At 56.4% G+C, this 17,689-nt stretch overlaps 9 protein-coding genes across 9 annotated transcripts in view; 5 read left to right on the top strand and 4 right to left on the bottom strand.

Annotated features, from left to right (window-relative positions):
• Positions 1–129, bottom strand: part of COX15_1 (Cytochrome c oxidase assembly protein cox15) — a gene marked incomplete at both ends in the record, with an annotated part of 355 nt that extends 226 nt beyond the window's left edge. The window contains one exon of the mRNA XM_071059127.1: positions 1–129. This exon is cut by the window's left edge and continues 82 nt beyond it. Within this exon, the coding sequence (XP_070915228.1) occupies positions 1–129 (129 nt within the window).
• Positions 130–991: 862 nt separating this feature from the next.
• GLR1 (Glutathione reductase) lies at positions 992–2,465 on the bottom strand (the record flags this gene model as incomplete). The annotated part of the gene is made up of 2 exons (XM_071059128.1): positions 992–2,252; positions 2,317–2,465. The coding sequence occupies 2 exons, from the start codon at positions 2,463–2,465 to the stop codon at positions 992–994; spliced, it is 1,410 nt and encodes a 469-aa protein (XP_070915229.1).
• On the top strand, positions 1,839–2,096 carry MFIFM68171_03708 (uncharacterized protein; the record flags this gene model as incomplete). The annotated part of the gene is made up of 1 exon (XM_071059129.1): positions 1,839–2,096. The coding sequence occupies one exon, from the start codon at positions 1,839–1,841 to the stop codon at positions 2,094–2,096; it is 258 nt and encodes an 85-aa protein (XP_070915230.1).
• Positions 2,466–3,321: 856 nt separating the features above from the next.
• On the top strand, positions 3,322–4,536 carry MFIFM68171_03709 (uncharacterized protein; the record flags this gene model as incomplete). The annotated part of the gene is made up of 1 exon (XM_071059130.1): positions 3,322–4,536. The coding sequence occupies one exon, from the start codon at positions 3,322–3,324 to the stop codon at positions 4,534–4,536; it is 1,215 nt and encodes a 404-aa protein (XP_070915231.1).
• Positions 4,537–4,640: 104 nt separating this feature from the next.
• On the bottom strand, positions 4,641–6,241 carry MFIFM68171_03710 (uncharacterized protein; the record flags this gene model as incomplete). The annotated part of the gene is made up of 4 exons (XM_071059131.1): positions 4,641–5,840; positions 5,890–5,924; positions 5,985–6,103; positions 6,165–6,241. The coding sequence occupies 4 exons, from the start codon at positions 6,239–6,241 to the stop codon at positions 4,641–4,643; spliced, it is 1,431 nt and encodes a 476-aa protein (XP_070915232.1).
• A 1,475-nt stretch (positions 6,242–7,716) lies between these two features.
• Positions 7,717–10,687, top strand: SOG2_1 (RAM signaling network component; the record flags this gene model as incomplete). The annotated part of the gene is made up of 3 exons (XM_071059132.1): positions 7,717–8,075; positions 8,130–8,241; positions 8,300–10,687. The coding sequence occupies 3 exons, from the start codon at positions 7,717–7,719 to the stop codon at positions 10,685–10,687; spliced, it is 2,859 nt and encodes a 952-aa protein (XP_070915233.1).
• A 603-nt stretch (positions 10,688–11,290) lies between these two features.
• SOG2_2 (RAM signaling network component) lies at positions 11,291–12,361 on the top strand (the record flags this gene model as incomplete). Its single annotated transcript, XM_071059133.1, has 1 exon — positions 11,291–12,361. The coding sequence occupies one exon, from the start codon at positions 11,291–11,293 to the stop codon at positions 12,359–12,361; it is 1,071 nt and encodes a 356-aa protein (XP_070915234.1).
• A 244-nt stretch (positions 12,362–12,605) lies between these two features.
• TSC13 (Very-long-chain enoyl-CoA reductase) lies at positions 12,606–13,603 on the bottom strand (the record flags this gene model as incomplete). The annotated part of the gene is made up of 2 exons (XM_071059134.1): positions 12,606–13,294; positions 13,345–13,603. 2 exons carry the CDS (start codon positions 13,601–13,603, stop codon positions 12,606–12,608), a joined length of 948 nt encoding a protein of 315 aa, XP_070915235.1.
• Positions 13,604–15,227: 1,624 nt separating this feature from the next.
• Positions 15,228–17,469, top strand: MFIFM68171_03714 (uncharacterized protein; the record flags this gene model as incomplete). The annotated part of the gene is made up of 2 exons (XM_071059135.1): positions 15,228–15,332; positions 15,403–17,469. 2 exons carry the CDS (start codon positions 15,228–15,230, stop codon positions 17,467–17,469), a joined length of 2,172 nt encoding a protein of 723 aa, XP_070915236.1.
• Between the last annotated feature and the right edge of the window lie 220 nt (positions 17,470–17,689).

Genomic DNA, 17,689 nt, shown 5'->3' on the forward strand with positions numbered 1-17,689 from the left:
GGGGATGTTGGACAGCGGGCCCTCGGGGTAGTGGTAGGGGGAGGCGAGCTGGGCGCGGGTGGTGTGGAAGCCGGCGCGGCGGGCAACGGTCGCGCGGACGGCGGGAGCTACGGCGGCGCGGGCGAGCATCTAGAGGTCGCCACGGATTGGATCAGTCAATTGAAAACCGAGCGTGATCAATTTAGCGGAGGCGTCAATTGGGCAGGATTGGGATTGTGTACCTTGATTGAGTGGAGTGTTCTTTGCGTGGGCGAAGGATCCGGCGGGTGGTGGTGGTGGTGGTGGTGAGGTGAATTTGGGAGCTTGGTTTGGTTGCTTTCGGGATTGTGACGTTCTTGCGGAATCGAGAGAGCTAAGCTCGGCTGAGGTGGTGTGACTTTTTGCGTGGGGGGGGATGCCGCTGGCCGTAGTTGCAGGGGGGCCATATTATGTAAGCCAAATGCAGAATACGTTACCAGAGTCTTGGGAGCCCGAGCTTGGTTTCAATATTCACATCCACGATGCGGTATGCATTCACAATCATTTACCAAGTCTATGTGGTATATGCTAAGGTGAGTAATGGATACTGGAAAAAGAGTTTTTTTTCGAACGTATTATCCTACGTTACCAAAAAGCACTCACTACATGCCATAAACTCGCTCTATATGCTTCGACTCTGCAACAGTCACGAACCAATGTATACTAATATACTCTTGACGAGTGATTCTCAGACGCCTATCAGGTAGAGAAGTACAAGCTGCTAGCACGATGGTTGTTGGAGGTTGGAGCTGTTATCTAGGGCAAGACGGACGAGGAACGAAGACTGCGGTGGAGGAAATAGATGGCCTGTTTGCAGCAGTGATATATCATTGTCGAGCAGTTCAAAGCCAGCATCTTTGCAGTGCTCGACAAGGATATACACAATTGCAGACAGGTCATCCAGTTCCTCCGCTGCAGTCCTCATTCCTCCTCCAACGACCCTATCAAACAAACGCGCAGGATATATCACCATCTATCTCAACGTTACCAGCTCCTCTGCACTCGTCGGGTGTATGGCCACGCAGCTGTCGAAATCAGCCTTGGTCGCGCCCATCTTGACCGCGACACCGAAGCCCTGCAGCATCTCGCCGCTGCCGAGGCCCATGATGTGCAGACCAACCACCTTCTGTTCAGGCCCCGCGCAGATAAGCTTGTAACTGGTCGGGCCCTTCTGCTCGGGGTCCATCATTGCGTAGTACATGGCTGTGAAATTCGTCTTGTAGATGGTCAGGTTCTCGCGGCCGTACTTCTCGACGGCTTGAGGCTCCGTCAGCCCAATCGCACCGACCTCGGGGTGCGCGAACACGACTGACGGGATGTTGGCGTAGTCGAGCTTTGCGGTCCTGAACTGCTCGGGTCCGTACAGCCGCGCCGCCAGCTTGCGTCCCGCGGCAATGGCCACCGGCGTAAGTTCGACGCGGCCCGTCACGTCGCCAAGGGCATAGATGTTGTCGACGCTGGTGTTTTGGTAGTCGTCCACCACGATATACCCCTTCTCATTAACCTTCACGCCGGCCTCTTCCAGTCCGAGACCCTTGGTGGCGGGCGTGCGCCCAACCGCCCAGATCAAGTGATCGACGTCCGTCACGATTCCCTCTCCATCGCCCTCCTTATAATGGATCGTGAGTTTGCCCGTCTGCGCATCCTTCTCCACCTTGTTGGCCGAACTCCGTTTGTGTAGTTTAACACCAAGTCTCTCGTACTCCTTTGTCACGCCTTCCTGAATCATGGGATCAAAGTGCCGTAGGAAGGTGTCGTGCCGGATGAACAGGTGTGTCTCGACGCCGAGGGCATTGAACATGCCCGCGAATTCGACGGCAATGTACCCCGCGCCAACTAGCGCCACCTTCTTTGGTAGCGTATCGATGTCGAAGAAGCCGTCGCTATTTGTGCCATATTCCGCCCCAGGAATCTGTGGTGGGACGGTTGGGTTGCCGCCCACGGCGACCAAGATCCGCTTTGCGTTGACGACAGCTTTGGTGCCGTCGTCGAGCGTCACCTCGACCTGGTTGCGCGACAGCAGCTTCGCCCAGCCGTGCACGTACTCAACCTTGTCGTTGGTGAGGTTGCGCTCGTAGATGCCGTTGAGCCGCTTAATGTAGGCGTCACGCTTGTTCTTGAATGTGTTCCAGTCGAAGGGCGCCGTCTCCTGCAAATTGAAGCCGTAAGACTTGGCTTCGTGGATCGTCTCGGCGATGGCAGCGGCGTTAAAGGTCACCTTTTTGGGGACGCAGCTGTAGGGAAGGGATGTGTTAGTGATTTAGTTACAGGTGGCTGCGAGAAAGACCTCCAACCTACCCCACGTTGACGCATGTGCCTCCTAACCGCTTCCCCTCGATGACCATCGCCTTGGCACCGTACCTAGAGCTGGCCGCACGGGCAGCTCCAAGTCCGCCGCTCCCGCCTCCTATTACGAGGAAGTCGGTTTCTTTGGAAATGGGCGCCATGGCGAACGATGTTACGGAAAAATGTCTGGAGATTGTTGCAATTCGGCTAACAGGCGCTCTAGACGAGAGAAGCGGACGTCTAGCTAAAAGAGAAAGGGATTGCATGGAAAGGGGTATCCTCTCTACTGGGAGAGGAAGAAACAAGTGAGTGTCGCGGGGTAGGAGGAGGGGCTATATACAAGAAAGGTGACAAATCTGCTCTTGTGCAGGGAGTAACTTCGAACGATTCGATGTGGGCACGAATGCAGCTTACTGAGGTAGTCCCGGTGTATGTGGGCCCAAAGATTCCAAATTCCCACTTTAACAATTGGGCGAGTCGTCGAGGAATGGGCTGGAATGGAAAAGCAGGTTGCTTAAGTGCAGTGCAAGTTGCTCAGCTAAGCAAACGCGATCGGAGAGTCGTCGGCAAGCCCGCCTACGGAGCTGCCGCGACTCGGGTTTTTGGGTTGCGTTTGATGCCCCACTTCTCCGGCGCCAGGACTTCGGGATCCCCCATTTTCGTCATTGCAGGGTGCCTGACAAATATGCCGCAGGATCCTGCTGGCTGGAAACCCCTGACGACATCCGTTCGGTCCGTTGCAGGTCACCGTTGTACTTGGATCTGGTCGCATTGTTTACTCACCCCTATCGCGACGCATTGACAATCAACATTTCAAGCCAGGATTGAACACTAGACCACCTACACTATACTACCCAGGCAATAGCAATAATGTATGGTCAAATGATGTTGGTAGATGAATGAATATTTGTCCGAGCTCAACAAAATCGGCCGCATCAACGAGGGCAATATTTTTGGTAAAATTTCCTCGTCTCGATAGCTCCTCACCTTGTCGCCATCCTCACCTCCGTACTCAATATGTCCAAACCACACTCAATACCAGGCCGCTTAGCCGAGCTGCAAGCTCTTTGCTCGTCATGCGGGCTCCCCAGATCCGGGACCAAGAGCGTCCTCTCCCAGCGCCTCCGCCTCGCAGCCAAGCAGTTCCAACCGGTCCCTAGGACAGCCCGCATCCTCAGCATCGACCTTGGCCTCAAAAACTTTGCCTTTAGCCTCCTCACCCCGGCATCATCATCTTCCGCCTCCTCCTCCTCCTCCTCCTCTTCTTCCCCCTCATCAACAGCCCACCCTCCACAATCGACAGAAACCCTCCTCACCACCCCAGTCCACCTCCACGCATGGCACCGCCTCGACCTCACCTCACCCACCCTCTTCACCACCGCCACCGCCGCCACCGAAGCCGAAATCGCAGAGCTCAAAGACCCATTCCCCCAACCTTCAACAAACCCAGCATCAGAGAAAGCCTTCTCCCCCACCGCCCTCGCAGCCCTCACCCTCCACCTGGTCAATCACCACCTCCTCCCCCTCCAACCAACCCACGTGCTCATCGAGCGGCAGCGCTACCGCACCAACGGCAGCGCGACCGTGTTTGAGTGGACGCTGCGGGTGAACATGCTCGAGGCGATGCTGCACGCCGTGTTTGCCGCGCTCAGGGGCGGCCGTTGGGCGGGGAGGGTGGAGGCTATTGTGCCGCAGGCGGTGTCGGGGTTTCTGTTTCCGGGCGGGGCGGATGTGGAGCAGCCGGGGGAGGTCGAGGCTGAGGGTGGTGTGGATGGGGAGGGGAAGGAGGACCTGGGATTGGTGGTGGCGGATGGAGATGGGGTTGGGGCCGGGGTTGGGGGCGGGAAGGTGAATAGAAAGGGGAAGGGGAAAGGGAAAGGGAAAGGGAGGGGGAAGAGTGCTGCGTATTTGCTGCTAAAGAGGGGGAAGGTGGAACTGCTAAGGGGTTGGTTGGGAGAAAATGGAGCGGAAGGAAGGCGGTTGTTGGTTCCGCAGACGGCACAGGCCAGGGAGATGATGGGGCTGTTTGTTGATGTGTTTGAGGGGAGGTATGAGGGCGGAAAGACGGTCGATAGGAAGGAGAAGCAGGGGCCTAAGGTCGAGAGGGCGATGGTGAGGAAGCTGGACGATCTAAGCGATTCGGTTCTGCAGGGGATGGCGTGGCTGCAGTGGCAGAGAAATCTGGCGGATATGATCAAAGCGAGACCCGAGTTGCTGGAAGATGAGCAATAGGAAATAGCGGACTGGGCTGGTCGTAATGTGCTGTACAGTATCTGAAAGAAGGATAATGCTAATGTGGATGAAGTGGGGTATCATCATGTGCTCCTAATTGGTTTTCAATCACTCCAGTACTCATCATACCTCCCCTCTTCCCGCTGCGTGCTTACCCATTCTTCACTCGCCAAGCCCCGCATCATCCTCCTCTTCAGCCCTTGGGCGTCTTTATGCCAATCGCAAGCGTAATCACACTCGGGTACCTTCTCCTCCCCAAAATACTTACAGATTGCCGCATGCCGGCAGGTGTTCGTATCTTCGCAGTACGCCGCAAGCCGGCTCAGACTCTGCATCCTCGCCTGTTTGTTCGTACCGCCACCTCCATCCCTCATCAACATATTACAAACCCGGTCCCTGTCCTCACGAGCATAGTACAAGAAGCAATAGCTCGCATTCCCGTCGCGCCCGGCGCGGCCCGCCTCCTGGTAGTACCCCTCGAAGCTCTTGGGCAGCCGCCAGTGCACCACGAACCGCACATTGTCCTTGTCTATACCCATCCCGAAGGCTGTCGTCGCCACGATGATATCGTAACCCGGTTCGTTGGCGATCCAACGTGCTAGCGTCTCCTCTTTGACCTCCTTGGGCAGCTTGGCATGGAACGGTCGCGCGCCGATCTCATCGGTGCGCAGAGCCGCTGCGAGGGATTCGCACTCATCGCGGGAGATGGTGTAGATAATACCAGGGACGTTGTCGACGCGTTCGCCCGTGGCATCCAACTCGGGTTTGCGGTCCGGTGCTGCCCGGCGCGAGTACACCCCTTTAAGCCAGGTAACAAAGTCGTCGTAGCGGTCGTTGGCCTCGTCATTCGTGAAACGTACCTCGAGGTGCAAGTTGGGCCGGTGAGCGGTCATGGTAAAGCTCTTTAGCCGCTCTGGTGTCTTGTCAAGCCCGAGGGTGAAAAGCACGTCCCGCCGGACTTGCTCGTTGGCTGTCGCCGTCAGACACATGATGGGTATGTCCGGGAACGTCTCGCGGAACCATGAGAGACGCTTGAAGTCTTTGCGGAAGTCGTGGCCCCATTCCGAGATGCAGTGTGCCTCGTCGACTACGATGCGGGCGAGTTCCTTTTGCTCATAAACTAGACCGAGGCGCTGGCGGAAACGGTCTACAGAGCAGAGCTCGGGAGTCACGTAGAGCAGGCGGGTGAGCGGATGGCCCGTGGCGAGGTCCTGGTAGATATGGTCCCGCTCGGCCAGGGGGGTGTTGCTGTTGAGCGTGCGGGCGTCCACGTTGGCTGCGCGGAGCGCTTCGACTTGGTTCATCTGTATTGGTTAGTGGTGCTGAGCAGATGACAGCTGGGGCGAACGTTACCATTAGACTCAGTAAAGGAGAAATGACAATTGTTACTTGTATACAAGATTAGTTCCATGCCGCTCCGAATGCAGCCTGCGGTTTGGACGACGTACTCCCCCGGTCTATCACAGCAGGGAGCTGGAAACACAGGCTTTTACCGAATGACGTGGCTGCCTGGACGAAGACATCGTTGCCGTTGAGTGCAGCAAGGATGATCTCGCGCTGAAATGGTCTACCGCTATGTTAGTACGGTCGGTCACAAATATTGGGCCTGCACCCCATCGGTCTGGTACCTGAACGTCTCCTTGTTGAACTGGCGGCGGAGGGTAAAGTCAATATCCTGTATGGAGTCGTTCTTAGTGAGGGGCATGGCTGCATCTGCTCCTTCTAAAGTTGTGGTGTGAACGTGGCCTCATGCTCTTCCGTAAGTACAGAGCTCGCCATTTAGTTGTAACTATTTCACCAACTGTTCCGTGCAGTTGCTTGGCGCGAGATCCTAACGTGAGGGATTCAACGCGCTAATTGTACTTCCTCGTTATATGGAACGAGGGCGGTTGGGTCGATGAGAGTGTGCTCGAAAGGTCCTCCTGCCTCGGGGGACAACTCTGTGACTTTCGCTCAAAATCGTGACTGATTACCTGATTCTCAGACCCTCGTGCCCAAGGCCAGGGTTAGGGTCCGTGACATTTCATCCCCATTGTTCATGTCTGTCTCATCAAGTATTGATGACAGCAAAAGTCGATGCCGTTACTTAATTCCCCCTGCCAAGAAAGGGGTTCTCAACAACTTGCATCGAGCTGACTCGTAATTCTAATAAAGGTTGGAAAAGAGGGTGTGACAGCATTCTACTTGGCCACATTGAGAAAGACACCAAACAAGGCATTGATCAATCAGCGGTCGCTTACACTGATACACACATCCGTCTCGAGTAAGCTGCGCGCATATTGTCAATCGATGGACTTGCCAAGAGCCACACAGAGCAGGGCGATGTCATGACCCGACAAGTCGAGGAAGAACAGCAGCCAGTTGACGCGCTTTTGCTTCAAAAATCTCCATAGCAGGGTTTCGCGTGCATGTTTCGTTTCACCTATGATCTGTGGTGTTTTATGGTCATATGCTCTCGACAGCGTCTCTGCAGCAGCCAATCAAAGCAGCCAGCAGAGGCCGTTGATGGGTGCGCCTCCTGCTGCGGCGGTGACGTTCGCGGGTGCCCTGTCCCTTGCAGTTTTGCGGCGCCCTAGACCCAGCGGAGAGGCGTCTCGCTGCCTCCCAATGCTACACGCACGCCCCTGTAGAGCCCGGCTCGCACGGGAGCCCAGAGAAGCGGGGTTCGGCCAGGCCGCCTCATGCTCAATACTCGCGAGCCGCGCGACCCCTGTCCGTTTTGTGACGGCCACCCCAACCAGTGCCTCTACAGTAACCCCTATGTTGGGGGCTCTTGCTACCTGACATGGGCCCGAGACGGCAACGCAGCAGTTCAGACAGAACAAGGCAATTTTTGTTCCCAGGGCTCGCTACTGCACTCCTCGCATCGAGACCATCGATTTCGACCCCGTCCGGACATCAACTAGGACGTGCTCCCCTCCGTGTGCTTCCGGCGGCCGGCTATTTGCACCTCACCGCCTTGGTCGCTCGCTAACATCCTAGCCCCGACCCAAGAGGTTGGTCTCGCCATGATCCTGTCCGACCGGCTGTCACCACCTCGCCGACCGGCATAAAAATTTCTCCGCCCAACGGTTTCACTGGATATCTGGACGGAGCCGCCAGGACACGAATCCGCACGTTTCCACCAGCCCTGTCCTGCATCGTTCGGACGAGAAGCGGGAGGGGACCGATTGAACCGTGATGGCCTCAATGGACTTCCCCCGGGGGCTGCCCGACAATCCCGCCCAGGCTCGTCGAGCCGTTGCCGCTGCAGCACTCGCGAATCCGGTCCCTCCGCCTCCGGTACCCAGCCTCAAAGATGTTCCGTCGAACTCGAGCCTCTCAGCTTCCCAACCTACCTCGCCAGGGCAGGTCCTTGCCCTGGCGAGAGAAGCGATGCGGGCCGCTCGCGAGAACGAAGCCAAGGCCGCCGAGGCCAGCGGAGTCAGCAATACACTTAAGACAAACCTTGGCTACGGCCTTACTATCGACTTGAGCAGGAAGAAGATCCAGAAGTTGCCTGAGGAAATTGTCGAGATAATCAAGGATGAATTGGAGCGGTATGGAGTCTCCCCCGAGCGTGTTCGACGGGTCAGCTAATTGCGGCGCAATAGCCTTGCACTCTCGCACAATTCCTTGCAGACCTTCCCGGCGAGGATTTCGGAATGCACATCACTACGCTATATCAACGTCAGGCAAAACAAATTCAAGGAATTTCCTCTTACAGTGAGCATTGGATTGGTTCAGCCTCTAAAACTCCAACCGCTGACTGACCGATTCTCAGCTCTGCGATCTCAAGTCGCTCGAGATTCTCGATCTTAGCCGGAACATGCTGCAGGTTTTGCCGCCCGAAATCGTAAAATTGTCGTCACTCAAAGTGCTGTCGGTAACAAAGAACCAAATCACCCACCTGCCGCTCTACTTGGCCGATATGCCGTCGCTCTCTATCATCAAGCTGGAGGGAAACCCGCTCAAGTTCCCGCCGTTAGAGGTACTCCGGGTGCCGGGCTCGGGTCCGGGCGAAGGCGAGTTGACAGAGTCAGCTGCGGTTATTAAAAAATTCCTGAAGCAGGAGGCTAGCGGCACCGTTGATTCACCAGGTGACGGTGCGTCTGAGGGCACCGAAACACCGCGGCCGACCATCAAGCGAGTCTTCAGCGGCCGGTTCCCAATCAAAGTCAACGGCAGCGACCTCCCGGACCTCAGGTCGCCCGCCCTGCCTCGGCCGCCGCCGATCCCGAGTCGGTCCCACTACCGTGGGCTGTCACAACAAAACACAGCGCAGCGCAGGCCAGGAGTCATGCCGTTGACGATCGGTAACCCCAACGAGCGAGTCCGTAGCAACTCGGAGACAATAGTCCAGTCCTCGAGTCGAGAGCGGTCGGAAAGCCGATCCCGTCGCATGGGCATCGTCTCCAAAAGGCCATCAGAGCTCAGCACACTGGAAGAAATCGACGTAAACAACCGATTCAGCCATTACCGCGGGCTCAGTCACGGCTCAGCGATGCAGGGTAGCGCTGCAGCCATGCAAGTCAAAAGTCCGAACATTAGCAGTCCGGCCGAGCCAGCGTTGCAACGACCCCTGTATATTCGCAGACTCACGGTCCTGCCGGAGCGGCGCCGAGAATCCAAGGTCGCCGACCCCGTGTTGGAAGCTGCCAAGGGCAGCCTCTACTCCATCTTCCAGGTTCATTATATGATCCAGATGCTAATTGGCCTGGCTAACGACGGCACAAATCGGCGGTCGAATCTCGAGATCGTCTTTTACAACACAATTGCTCATGTCGAGCAGCTGGAACTGGAGATCCAAAAGCACGACCAGGCGGTGGACGACGGGTACGGGCAGAGGGAGAACGAAAACGTCCAAAGAGCCTGTCTCACGCTCATCAACGCCTATATGCACGTGTGCTCGCTCCTGATGAGTAATATCGACCAATTTCTAGACAATGGCGACCCCCGATATATCCGGACGCTCTTGACGCAGCTCTATAATAGCACCATGGAGCTGCGTGTAACGTGTTCGCAGGCCAATCTCGAGGATAGCCAGCAGCCACTTCCCCCTCCGGTGCGACCAGATCTGGGAGACACGCTGCGCCCTCATTCTCGCGAGAACTCGGTTACCCCGACCATTGATCGACCCTTGACGAATGGCAGACCACGGAACGGCAATTTTGTGTATAACCCAAGCAATTTGCGAGTCGCCACTGACGTCTCGATACCCTACATCAACGGCTCTGGACGGATGGCGACGGTGAGCGCTATCACACCGCGGTCCGGTGAGTCGTTCGCGTCTACCAGCACTTCCGGCACCCGCAATCTCTCTGCCGACTTCACTGAGGAAGACCGTGCCTTTGAGAGGATTTTCTTGTCGCTTCAGAAGACGACAGAGCTTGTTATGCGTATTCTACCACCCATGAACACGCAATTCATGTCATCGATGCGAACCGCGACCGGATTACGCTCGCCCGAGCACGTAATTCAGGCCTGGAGAGGCCTGGTTGCTAAGTGCAACACATCGATCCAGCAGACCGAGGCCCTCAAGGCCAAACTATCATCAATCAAACTAAAAGAACCTGGCATCCGGACGCAACAGTCGTTCTGGCGCATGTGCAGCAACTTCATGGACTCGTGGTATGTTCTTGTCAAGAAGATCAAGGCGCTGCAGAACGACATCCAGCTGCCCATCGACATTAAGGCTAGGCTTCGGCCCATCCAACAGAGCATGAAGGAGACGTGCGACCTCATGATGTCGTCTCCCTGGGCCTACTTTGCGCGGCAATCGGGGCCGGAACAGATCATGAGCCCCTATAGTACGCAGTCGAGCACTCCGCTACCCGTCCCCATGACGCCGCAGAGCGCGGCGCTAGGCCCGGCCGTCCAGGCCACGGTCCCGTCGACGCCACAGAGCGCGTCATTTGGCTCGGTGTTCGTGGGAGGGGTATATGAGCGCGCGGATACGCTGCTCTCGATGGGCGGCCTGGGCATGTCCCGCACCGGAACCATGAACTCGAGTTCGACGGCAAGCTTGACGACAGCGAGCCTGAACTCGATTGGCAGCACGGTCTCGTCACACGATGGGATTGTGACGCCGTCGTCGGCACTGAGTCCGGGGCCGGGGCTAGGGCCGTTGCCATTTCGGTTGAATAGTGGGAGTAAAGTGGGCGGGTTTTAGGGGAGACTTGCTAGAGAAGGGTTTATAATATTACGGCATTGTCCTCGGTCTTACGATGAAGAGGCTATTCTACTGCGGTTCGTGGCGGCGTTAGTGGCATGGCTGGCTGGCTTTGGCTGCGGATGGATATCCATAATGTCTTTTGGGACTCGTCAGTTGGATGCTATGGTAGTTTTGTTGAAGATAGCACCATGGACGAATAGTTGGTTGGGAATGTAGCTGTGTGGTCTTGCAAGCGGATAGGTTGAGAATAAAGAAATCAAGCATTGCTTGACACTTTAGCAGTCAGATAGTCTTTGCCGGCCAAAGCTGGTGTTCGTTGTAAACAGACTGCCACCCGCACAAAAGGGAGGCTTCCAGTCTGGTCACATGGCTGATCATGAGTATGCATGCTCACCACAGACAGCCCCGCATCGCCATCCCTAGCAGCCCTGCTGTTGCATCCAACATCCAACATCCAACATACGCAACCCAGCTACGAAACCCGCAGGGGCGGCATAATCTAGCTGCGACGCGAGCTTATGCACATGCCCAATTGACAGCCGATCATCTATTATATTCACTCCCCCGAGCTTAACATCGGGAACAATCGCCATCATCAAAATGTCTTCGTCAACTCCAGCGCCAATTGCTCTAATGAGCCCCGCCTCATTACGCCCACCACAACCCGCCCCGCCCACAGTCAGCAGCACCACCGCCACAGCGACATCCTCTTCTGTCAGTGGCAGTAGTGGCAGCGCCGGAACGCGCAAAACAGCGAGCATATTCTCCTCCCTCCTTCCAGGCCCTGCCCGGTCCAAAACTGGACTATCATCATCCGCACCAGGACGTCCTGATCCTGTAACCACCTCCCCATCTATCGCCTCCTCCTCTTCCTTCTCTCCTCCCGCTCCCGGCAGCACTACCACCAGCACCGCCGCCGCATCAACCTCAACATCCACAACCGCAACCACGACCACCCTCCTCAACCCCTCGTTCTCTTCCTCCTCCTCTATCCCCCAAAACCCCGCACCACCCCCACCATCATCATCATCTTCATCCTTCTCCCCATCCCACCAGCACCACCATCACCACCAATCCCCCCATCAACATCAACACCAGCACCAGCACCAACACCAGCACCAGCAGCACCCGCCCACCCAACCACCCCCGTCCTCGCAGAGGGAGATCGACCAAGCCCGCTCGGCCGTGCTCGCGTCCATCTCGAACCTGGTAGACCGGGAGCTGGCGGGGCGGGCGTCGCTGCTGCACGCCAACAACGCGGCGATCGAGAAGCAGGAGCGGGACGTGGCGCGGGCGGTGGAGGGGCTGAAGCGGGAGAACGACAAGCTGGCGCGGGTGGCCGAGACGCACGCCAAGAAGGTCAAGGAGATCGGCAACGTGCAGAACTGGGCCGAGATGCTGGAGCGGGAGTTTGTCATTCTGGAGGAGACGCTGAGGCTGGTGAATCAGGGCGATAGCGAGGGCGGGAGTGTGAGTGGGAGTGGGAGTGCGAGTTATTGGAGTGGAAGTGGGAGTGAGGGGGAGGAAGAGGGGAGTGAAGAGGGAGGGGAAGGGGACGGAGAGGGGGATGAGGATGGAGATGGGGATGTAGTGATGAGGGATAGGGATGGCAGGCCTGAGACGGTACCATTGCCTGAATCCCCCGTGAGGAGAGCTGAGGGGGTTTTGTAGGTTGTTGAGGAGAGGTGTGTATCCTGTTACGATTTATGAGAAACGACTTGTCACGAGGTAAAGGGCGAGACGGACGCCGGTTGGGTCAGAGATTAGTTTGATTCTATTTTTACAGCACACTAGCGATAACGTACACCAGCAATGGCATAGTACATCGACGTGACCAGGTCCTCTACAGAGGGCGCACGTCTTCCTTTTCGTACAGCCAGTCGAGACGTGGCTGAGCACTGCCCGCAAGCCCACTTCAGATCAGACCCGGCAGCATCGTGTACCGCTTCTTCTTGTACCGGTCACCAAACTCGTTGCGCAGAGCCTTCTCCTTGCCCCGCGACCAGCTGCGCATGTAGATCATGCCCGTGCAGATAAATAGCACAACGGCCCAGCTGCGGCTGATCAGGATGACGCCCAGCCAGGCGAGCACCTCAAACATGTAGTTGGGGCTCGTGACGAGGTTGCTGCCGATGCAGTTCGGGATGCCCTTCTCAGTGCCGCCGGGCTTGCGCAGGCTGGCCAGGTGCTGATGGACGATCCAGTTGCACGTCTCGCCGATGGCAAAGAGGGCCAGACCAATATAATCGAGCGGCACGAGCTCGTCACGGGACGACAGGTTGCCGGGAGCGTAGATGTCGACAGCGCAGAGCAGGCCAGCCATGAGCCAGTAAAAGACTGAGTTGCGGAAGATGTTGCGGGCGGGCATGGTATTGGCCGAGAACTTGTGGACGAAGAGCGTCTCGTACTCGCGCTTCATAAAGTGGATCTGGAAGAGGGCAAAGAGCAGCCATTGCACCTGCGTGATGGGCGTCTCCATCTCGTTCTTGTAGACGAAGGGCGGGATGCGGTAGATGTACGGGCGGATCAGGGGGACGATGGCGTGGAAGAGGATGGGGCCAAAGTACTCGATGACATAGACGGTCCGCCACGCGATCTGGGGGCCTGTTTCTCGTTAGAGGGAAGTGGTTGAGGGTGGATAGCGGATAGCCTACCCAGGTCCTTGACGACAAGCTCGCCGGCTGAGGTGACACCTGCCTCATCACGGAGCAAGGCTCTGCGGTTCTTAAGGGTCGACTTGGTAGACGGGTCGAAAAGGCCGACGCGGTTGTAATCGCTGAACCCGATCTGGCGGGCAATCACCATCTTGGCGTCCTCGACGGTGGCATCGTGGGGTAGTTCGATGGAAGCTGGGAGCTTCTTGATGGGCTTCTTCGGAGCTCGGTTGGTGAGTTTGAGAGAGAGGGACGCCATGGTTGGTCGCCGAGCTGCAATGCTCCCGATACAATGACAAGTGTAGTCCCGCGCGAGAGAGAATCGTAGAAGTCCTGCTTTCTTGGAACCCCAACAGATGCACCGTTGAGCTGCTGTGTCCCAAGAATTTTTCGGATGCGGGTCCACAGGCCCATTGCTTCACCGTCACCACTGCCAATCGACAGGGCGCGAATTGGACGCGGGCCCACAGGGACGAAGCCTCGGCTCGGCCATTGATGCGCAATGCATTGCGCAGCAGGTGCGGACGCTAGCTTACACTTAGTCTAAGGTGCTGAGGCATGCTAGGTTAGGCGCGATTTGCTGTGCCGTTCGTACTGTGGACCCACTTCTCGAAGACCCGCTTCATCAAGCCAATCAAACTACTTTACTTTTGACAACGGCCCCGCGATTGTTGCACAACAGAATCGACTTTCAAGCCAAGCAAAACAAAAGAATATAAATTAACTATTATTAGTTATTATTATTATTATTTCTACACTGCTCCACCATTACAGGGCGTGTCTGTCCTTCCACTACCCCATATATAAGCAAACCATACCCTACAGACGGCGTTTAAAAAACTTTATATCAACAAGTACTACTGTACCAGGGAAAGAGAGCAGTAAGCATGCCAGTTGCAAAGAAAAGAAGGCCTTACATAAGGATCTAAGCTTCGGCGGGATAAGGCATCATACATGATGGGAGAGTCAGAATTTCGGCCTATTCAATCGGGAGCATGGCCATCTCATGCCTGCGTAACATGCCAGACAAGTCTCCGTTAAGGTTATGTACAGAAAGTCTGATTTGCCAAGTAAGCTCAACAAGTTTTCAAAGTCTATAATCCCGATACCCGTGCGGATCATGGCCGCCGATCGGAACAGAGTTTGAACACGGCCGACTCCCGTCGGCGGTCCAAGCATCCCGGTGGTTAGTCGACGAAGCAAATCCGAGCACCCCGTAGCCAGATGAAATAGAGCTTCATACTGCCATGCCAATGCAAGGTTTGCGTTAAGAAAAACAATTCTCTTCTATAAACATTATTTAGTTTACCACGCAGACAGGCTAAACTAGGTTTCCTGATCTGCTTCTACCGGACTGTAACAACAACCCCACTATCGCTGCCTGGAGTGCTCTACAGGTGCCAAATGTCTGGCGGCTGTTGTTGTCGGGATGGCGGCGCTGTTGGTGTAAAGAAAGCTGAAAAGAGTTCAGGCGATGGCCTTATGAAAGGTTGGCAACTAGCAGGATTCGTTCATAGATACCGTTAGTGGTTGGATGGATAAGATTATTCAATATCAAGAGTTGAGCGCCAATGGCGTCCCCTCCTGTGGAAGCTGTGGAAGCTATGGAAGCAACCGAGAACAGAGCTCAGCAGTAGTATTATGCCAATGCAATCTAGATCGCGGTGTTTGTCGAAGCGACAGGGACTCGTTTATATGTTGCTCAGATGGCTAATGGGATCGCTCATAGCTATGCGTCGCTGTCCGAAAGTCCGAGGTCACGTGGGTTCAACGTTGTATCCTCCCCCAGCCTCCCTCGATCTCATCTCTATCCTATTTTCCTCGAAACAAAGATCGCCTGGGCATATCACATATTTTCAAAGACGTCTAAGCCATTGCAAGTTATGTCACAGCGCGCGTGGGACTCTACAGCGAAGACAGTCAGGAAATTAATTTTTGGGGACGAAAACACCCAAGATGAGAAGCACCCTGCGAAGCCGAAGCCAGAGGTATCATCCCCGTATCCGCCTTGGTTCCATTGAGCGGCAGTGCTCTAATGCATCTTAAAATGGCAATTAGGACCGTACCCGTAATCAGATCGTTACTGAAAATTACATATACGCAGCCCTTACAAGCGGCCCCAAGTCCATTCGTCTGCTCGAGCTACTCCCAGGAACCCGTCAAGACGACATCGCCTGTATATTGACTGAATGTAGCTTGGATAGCCGGGTCGGGGACTATGACGCATTAAGTTATGTCTGGGGTGACGCCACCAAACTAACTCCTATTCAAATCAATGGGCGCACCCTTATGGTTACCGAGAACCTTCGGACCGCCCTCCTTAACATCCGGAAGCTGGACCGGTCGTACATGTTATGGGTCGATGCCGTCTGCATCGATCAAAATACTGTACAGGAGAGAAACCACCAGGTTTCCATCATGGGCGAGATATATCGTAACGCTGCCCGTACCATTGTATGGATGGGAGACAACCGCCCTCCTTTTACTGAGAGGGTATATGCAATGGTGGACGAACTCGCAGCCGAAGCCGTCTCTCGACAACACACCGGCGTTGACATCGAATTGAACGGCTTGTCTTTGCCGTTGTTGGATGCCGGACACATAGAGAGTCCGCTCTTCGACCGCTTCAAGGAGGACTTTACCATCCTCCATCTTGCACACGCCGACTGGTGGTTTCGCGCCTGGACAGTCCAAGAACTCCTCCTGGCGTCACAGGCACTGGTCATGACGGGTACGTTTACCATGGATTGGGACCGCTTCTCCCAAGGTGTCGACTACGGTTTTGCGATTGGTATCTGGAACCCCGTGCTGCTTGGGATAATGGTTGATCCAATCGTGATGCCGTATCTATCGACACGCGCCTTACGGAAGCGGAGGCGCCCGTCTTCGCCAGCGAACCCTTCCGCGCCAACGGCCTCGACAGCAGCAGACGCCCTGCTAGAACTACTGATCAAGTGTCGTTTCCGGCAAGCTTCGGATCCTCGGGACAAAGTCTACGCGCTGCTGGGACTATTAGACGGTCATGCCAGTACACTTGGCATCGAGCCCGAATATGGGCTATCAACAAGCCAACTATACCGTCTTACAGCCCGGCAACTACTCCTCCACTCCGACCATCTCGACCTCCTGGGCGCCCGCGTCCCAACCACCAACAAGGAGCTTCCCTCTTGGGTGCCGGACTGGAGCGTCACTGCAAGCGGGCCGCAGCCCCTTGCGCACGACGCGCGTGGTCGGCCTCGCCAGACGCACGCCTCCCGCGGCACCCGAGCCGCTCCCCGCTTCCTCGGCGACGACGGCGACATTCTCGTGCTCGAGGGCCACGAGCTGACATCCATCACCGACCTCTCTCCCGTCCTCCACCACCTCTATCGCGACAGCTCCAACTTCCCCATCATCAAGCGCGGCGACACGCTCCTAGAGCGGCTGTCAGCCCTGGGCCAGTTGTTCACCCAGCTGACACGCGCATTCTGGGAACTCTCCGCCGTGATCCCGCACCTGGCCACCTTCTCGGACTGGGAAGCCTTTGCGCGGGCGTCTCCGACGCCGCCGAGCCAAGATGACGACGACGACGACCACGGCAGCCATGACGACCATGACGAAGGCTCAGACACGCCAACCCGCCCCGGTGCCGGAACCCCTGCCGAGGGCGGGGAGGAAGAGCAGCATGCCGGCTACGACCCGCTCGCCGTCTACTGGCAGACGTTGTGCGCGGGGACGGAGGCCGAGGGCGGGCGGCGCGCGACGGCCGGGCTCTTCTACGCGTGGCGCGCCAGCCTGCGCGCCGTCTTCGAGCTGCGGCGCTGGCGCACCGACAGCCTGCTGCGGCCGCTGGCCTTTGTCGGGTACCTGATGAAGACGTGGCATGGGTACAGCAGGTTCGCCGGCCTGCTCGAGTGCGTGTACGAGCGGCGGCTGGGGCGCGGAGAGGACGGGCTTCTGGCGCTGCTGCCTGCGGCGGCGGAGGTTGGGGATAGGGTGGTGCTGGTCAAGGGCGGGAGGGTGCCTTTGGTGCTGAGGCATGACGGGGAACGGGGGTATAGGTTTGTTGGGGAGGCGTATGTGCATGGGGCTATGGATGGGGAGATGTTTGTGGAGGGCAAATGTAAAGAGATGAGAATATGCTGAGGTGGTCGGCAGTCGGGGAACTTGAGTGCCAACCCTGAAATGCAAAGTTACTGTTATGTTTAGGGCCGGGATTTGATGTCCAGGTGAGCACGGGAACCCGCGTAGAAGAAAGCTACGTATGAAGCTTGCAGAGTGGCGCCGATCAACTGCTCTACTTACCTTACCTACGCTTGATAAAGTAACATGCACGAAGCTGCTGCATAAACGGAGTACTAATTCC

The sequence above is a fragment of the Madurella fahalii genome (assembly GCF_045866475.1).
Source record: "Madurella fahalii IFM 68171 DNA, scaffold_2, whole genome shotgun sequence".
Lineage (NCBI taxonomy): Eukaryota > Fungi > Ascomycota > Sordariomycetes > Sordariales > Madurella > Madurella fahalii.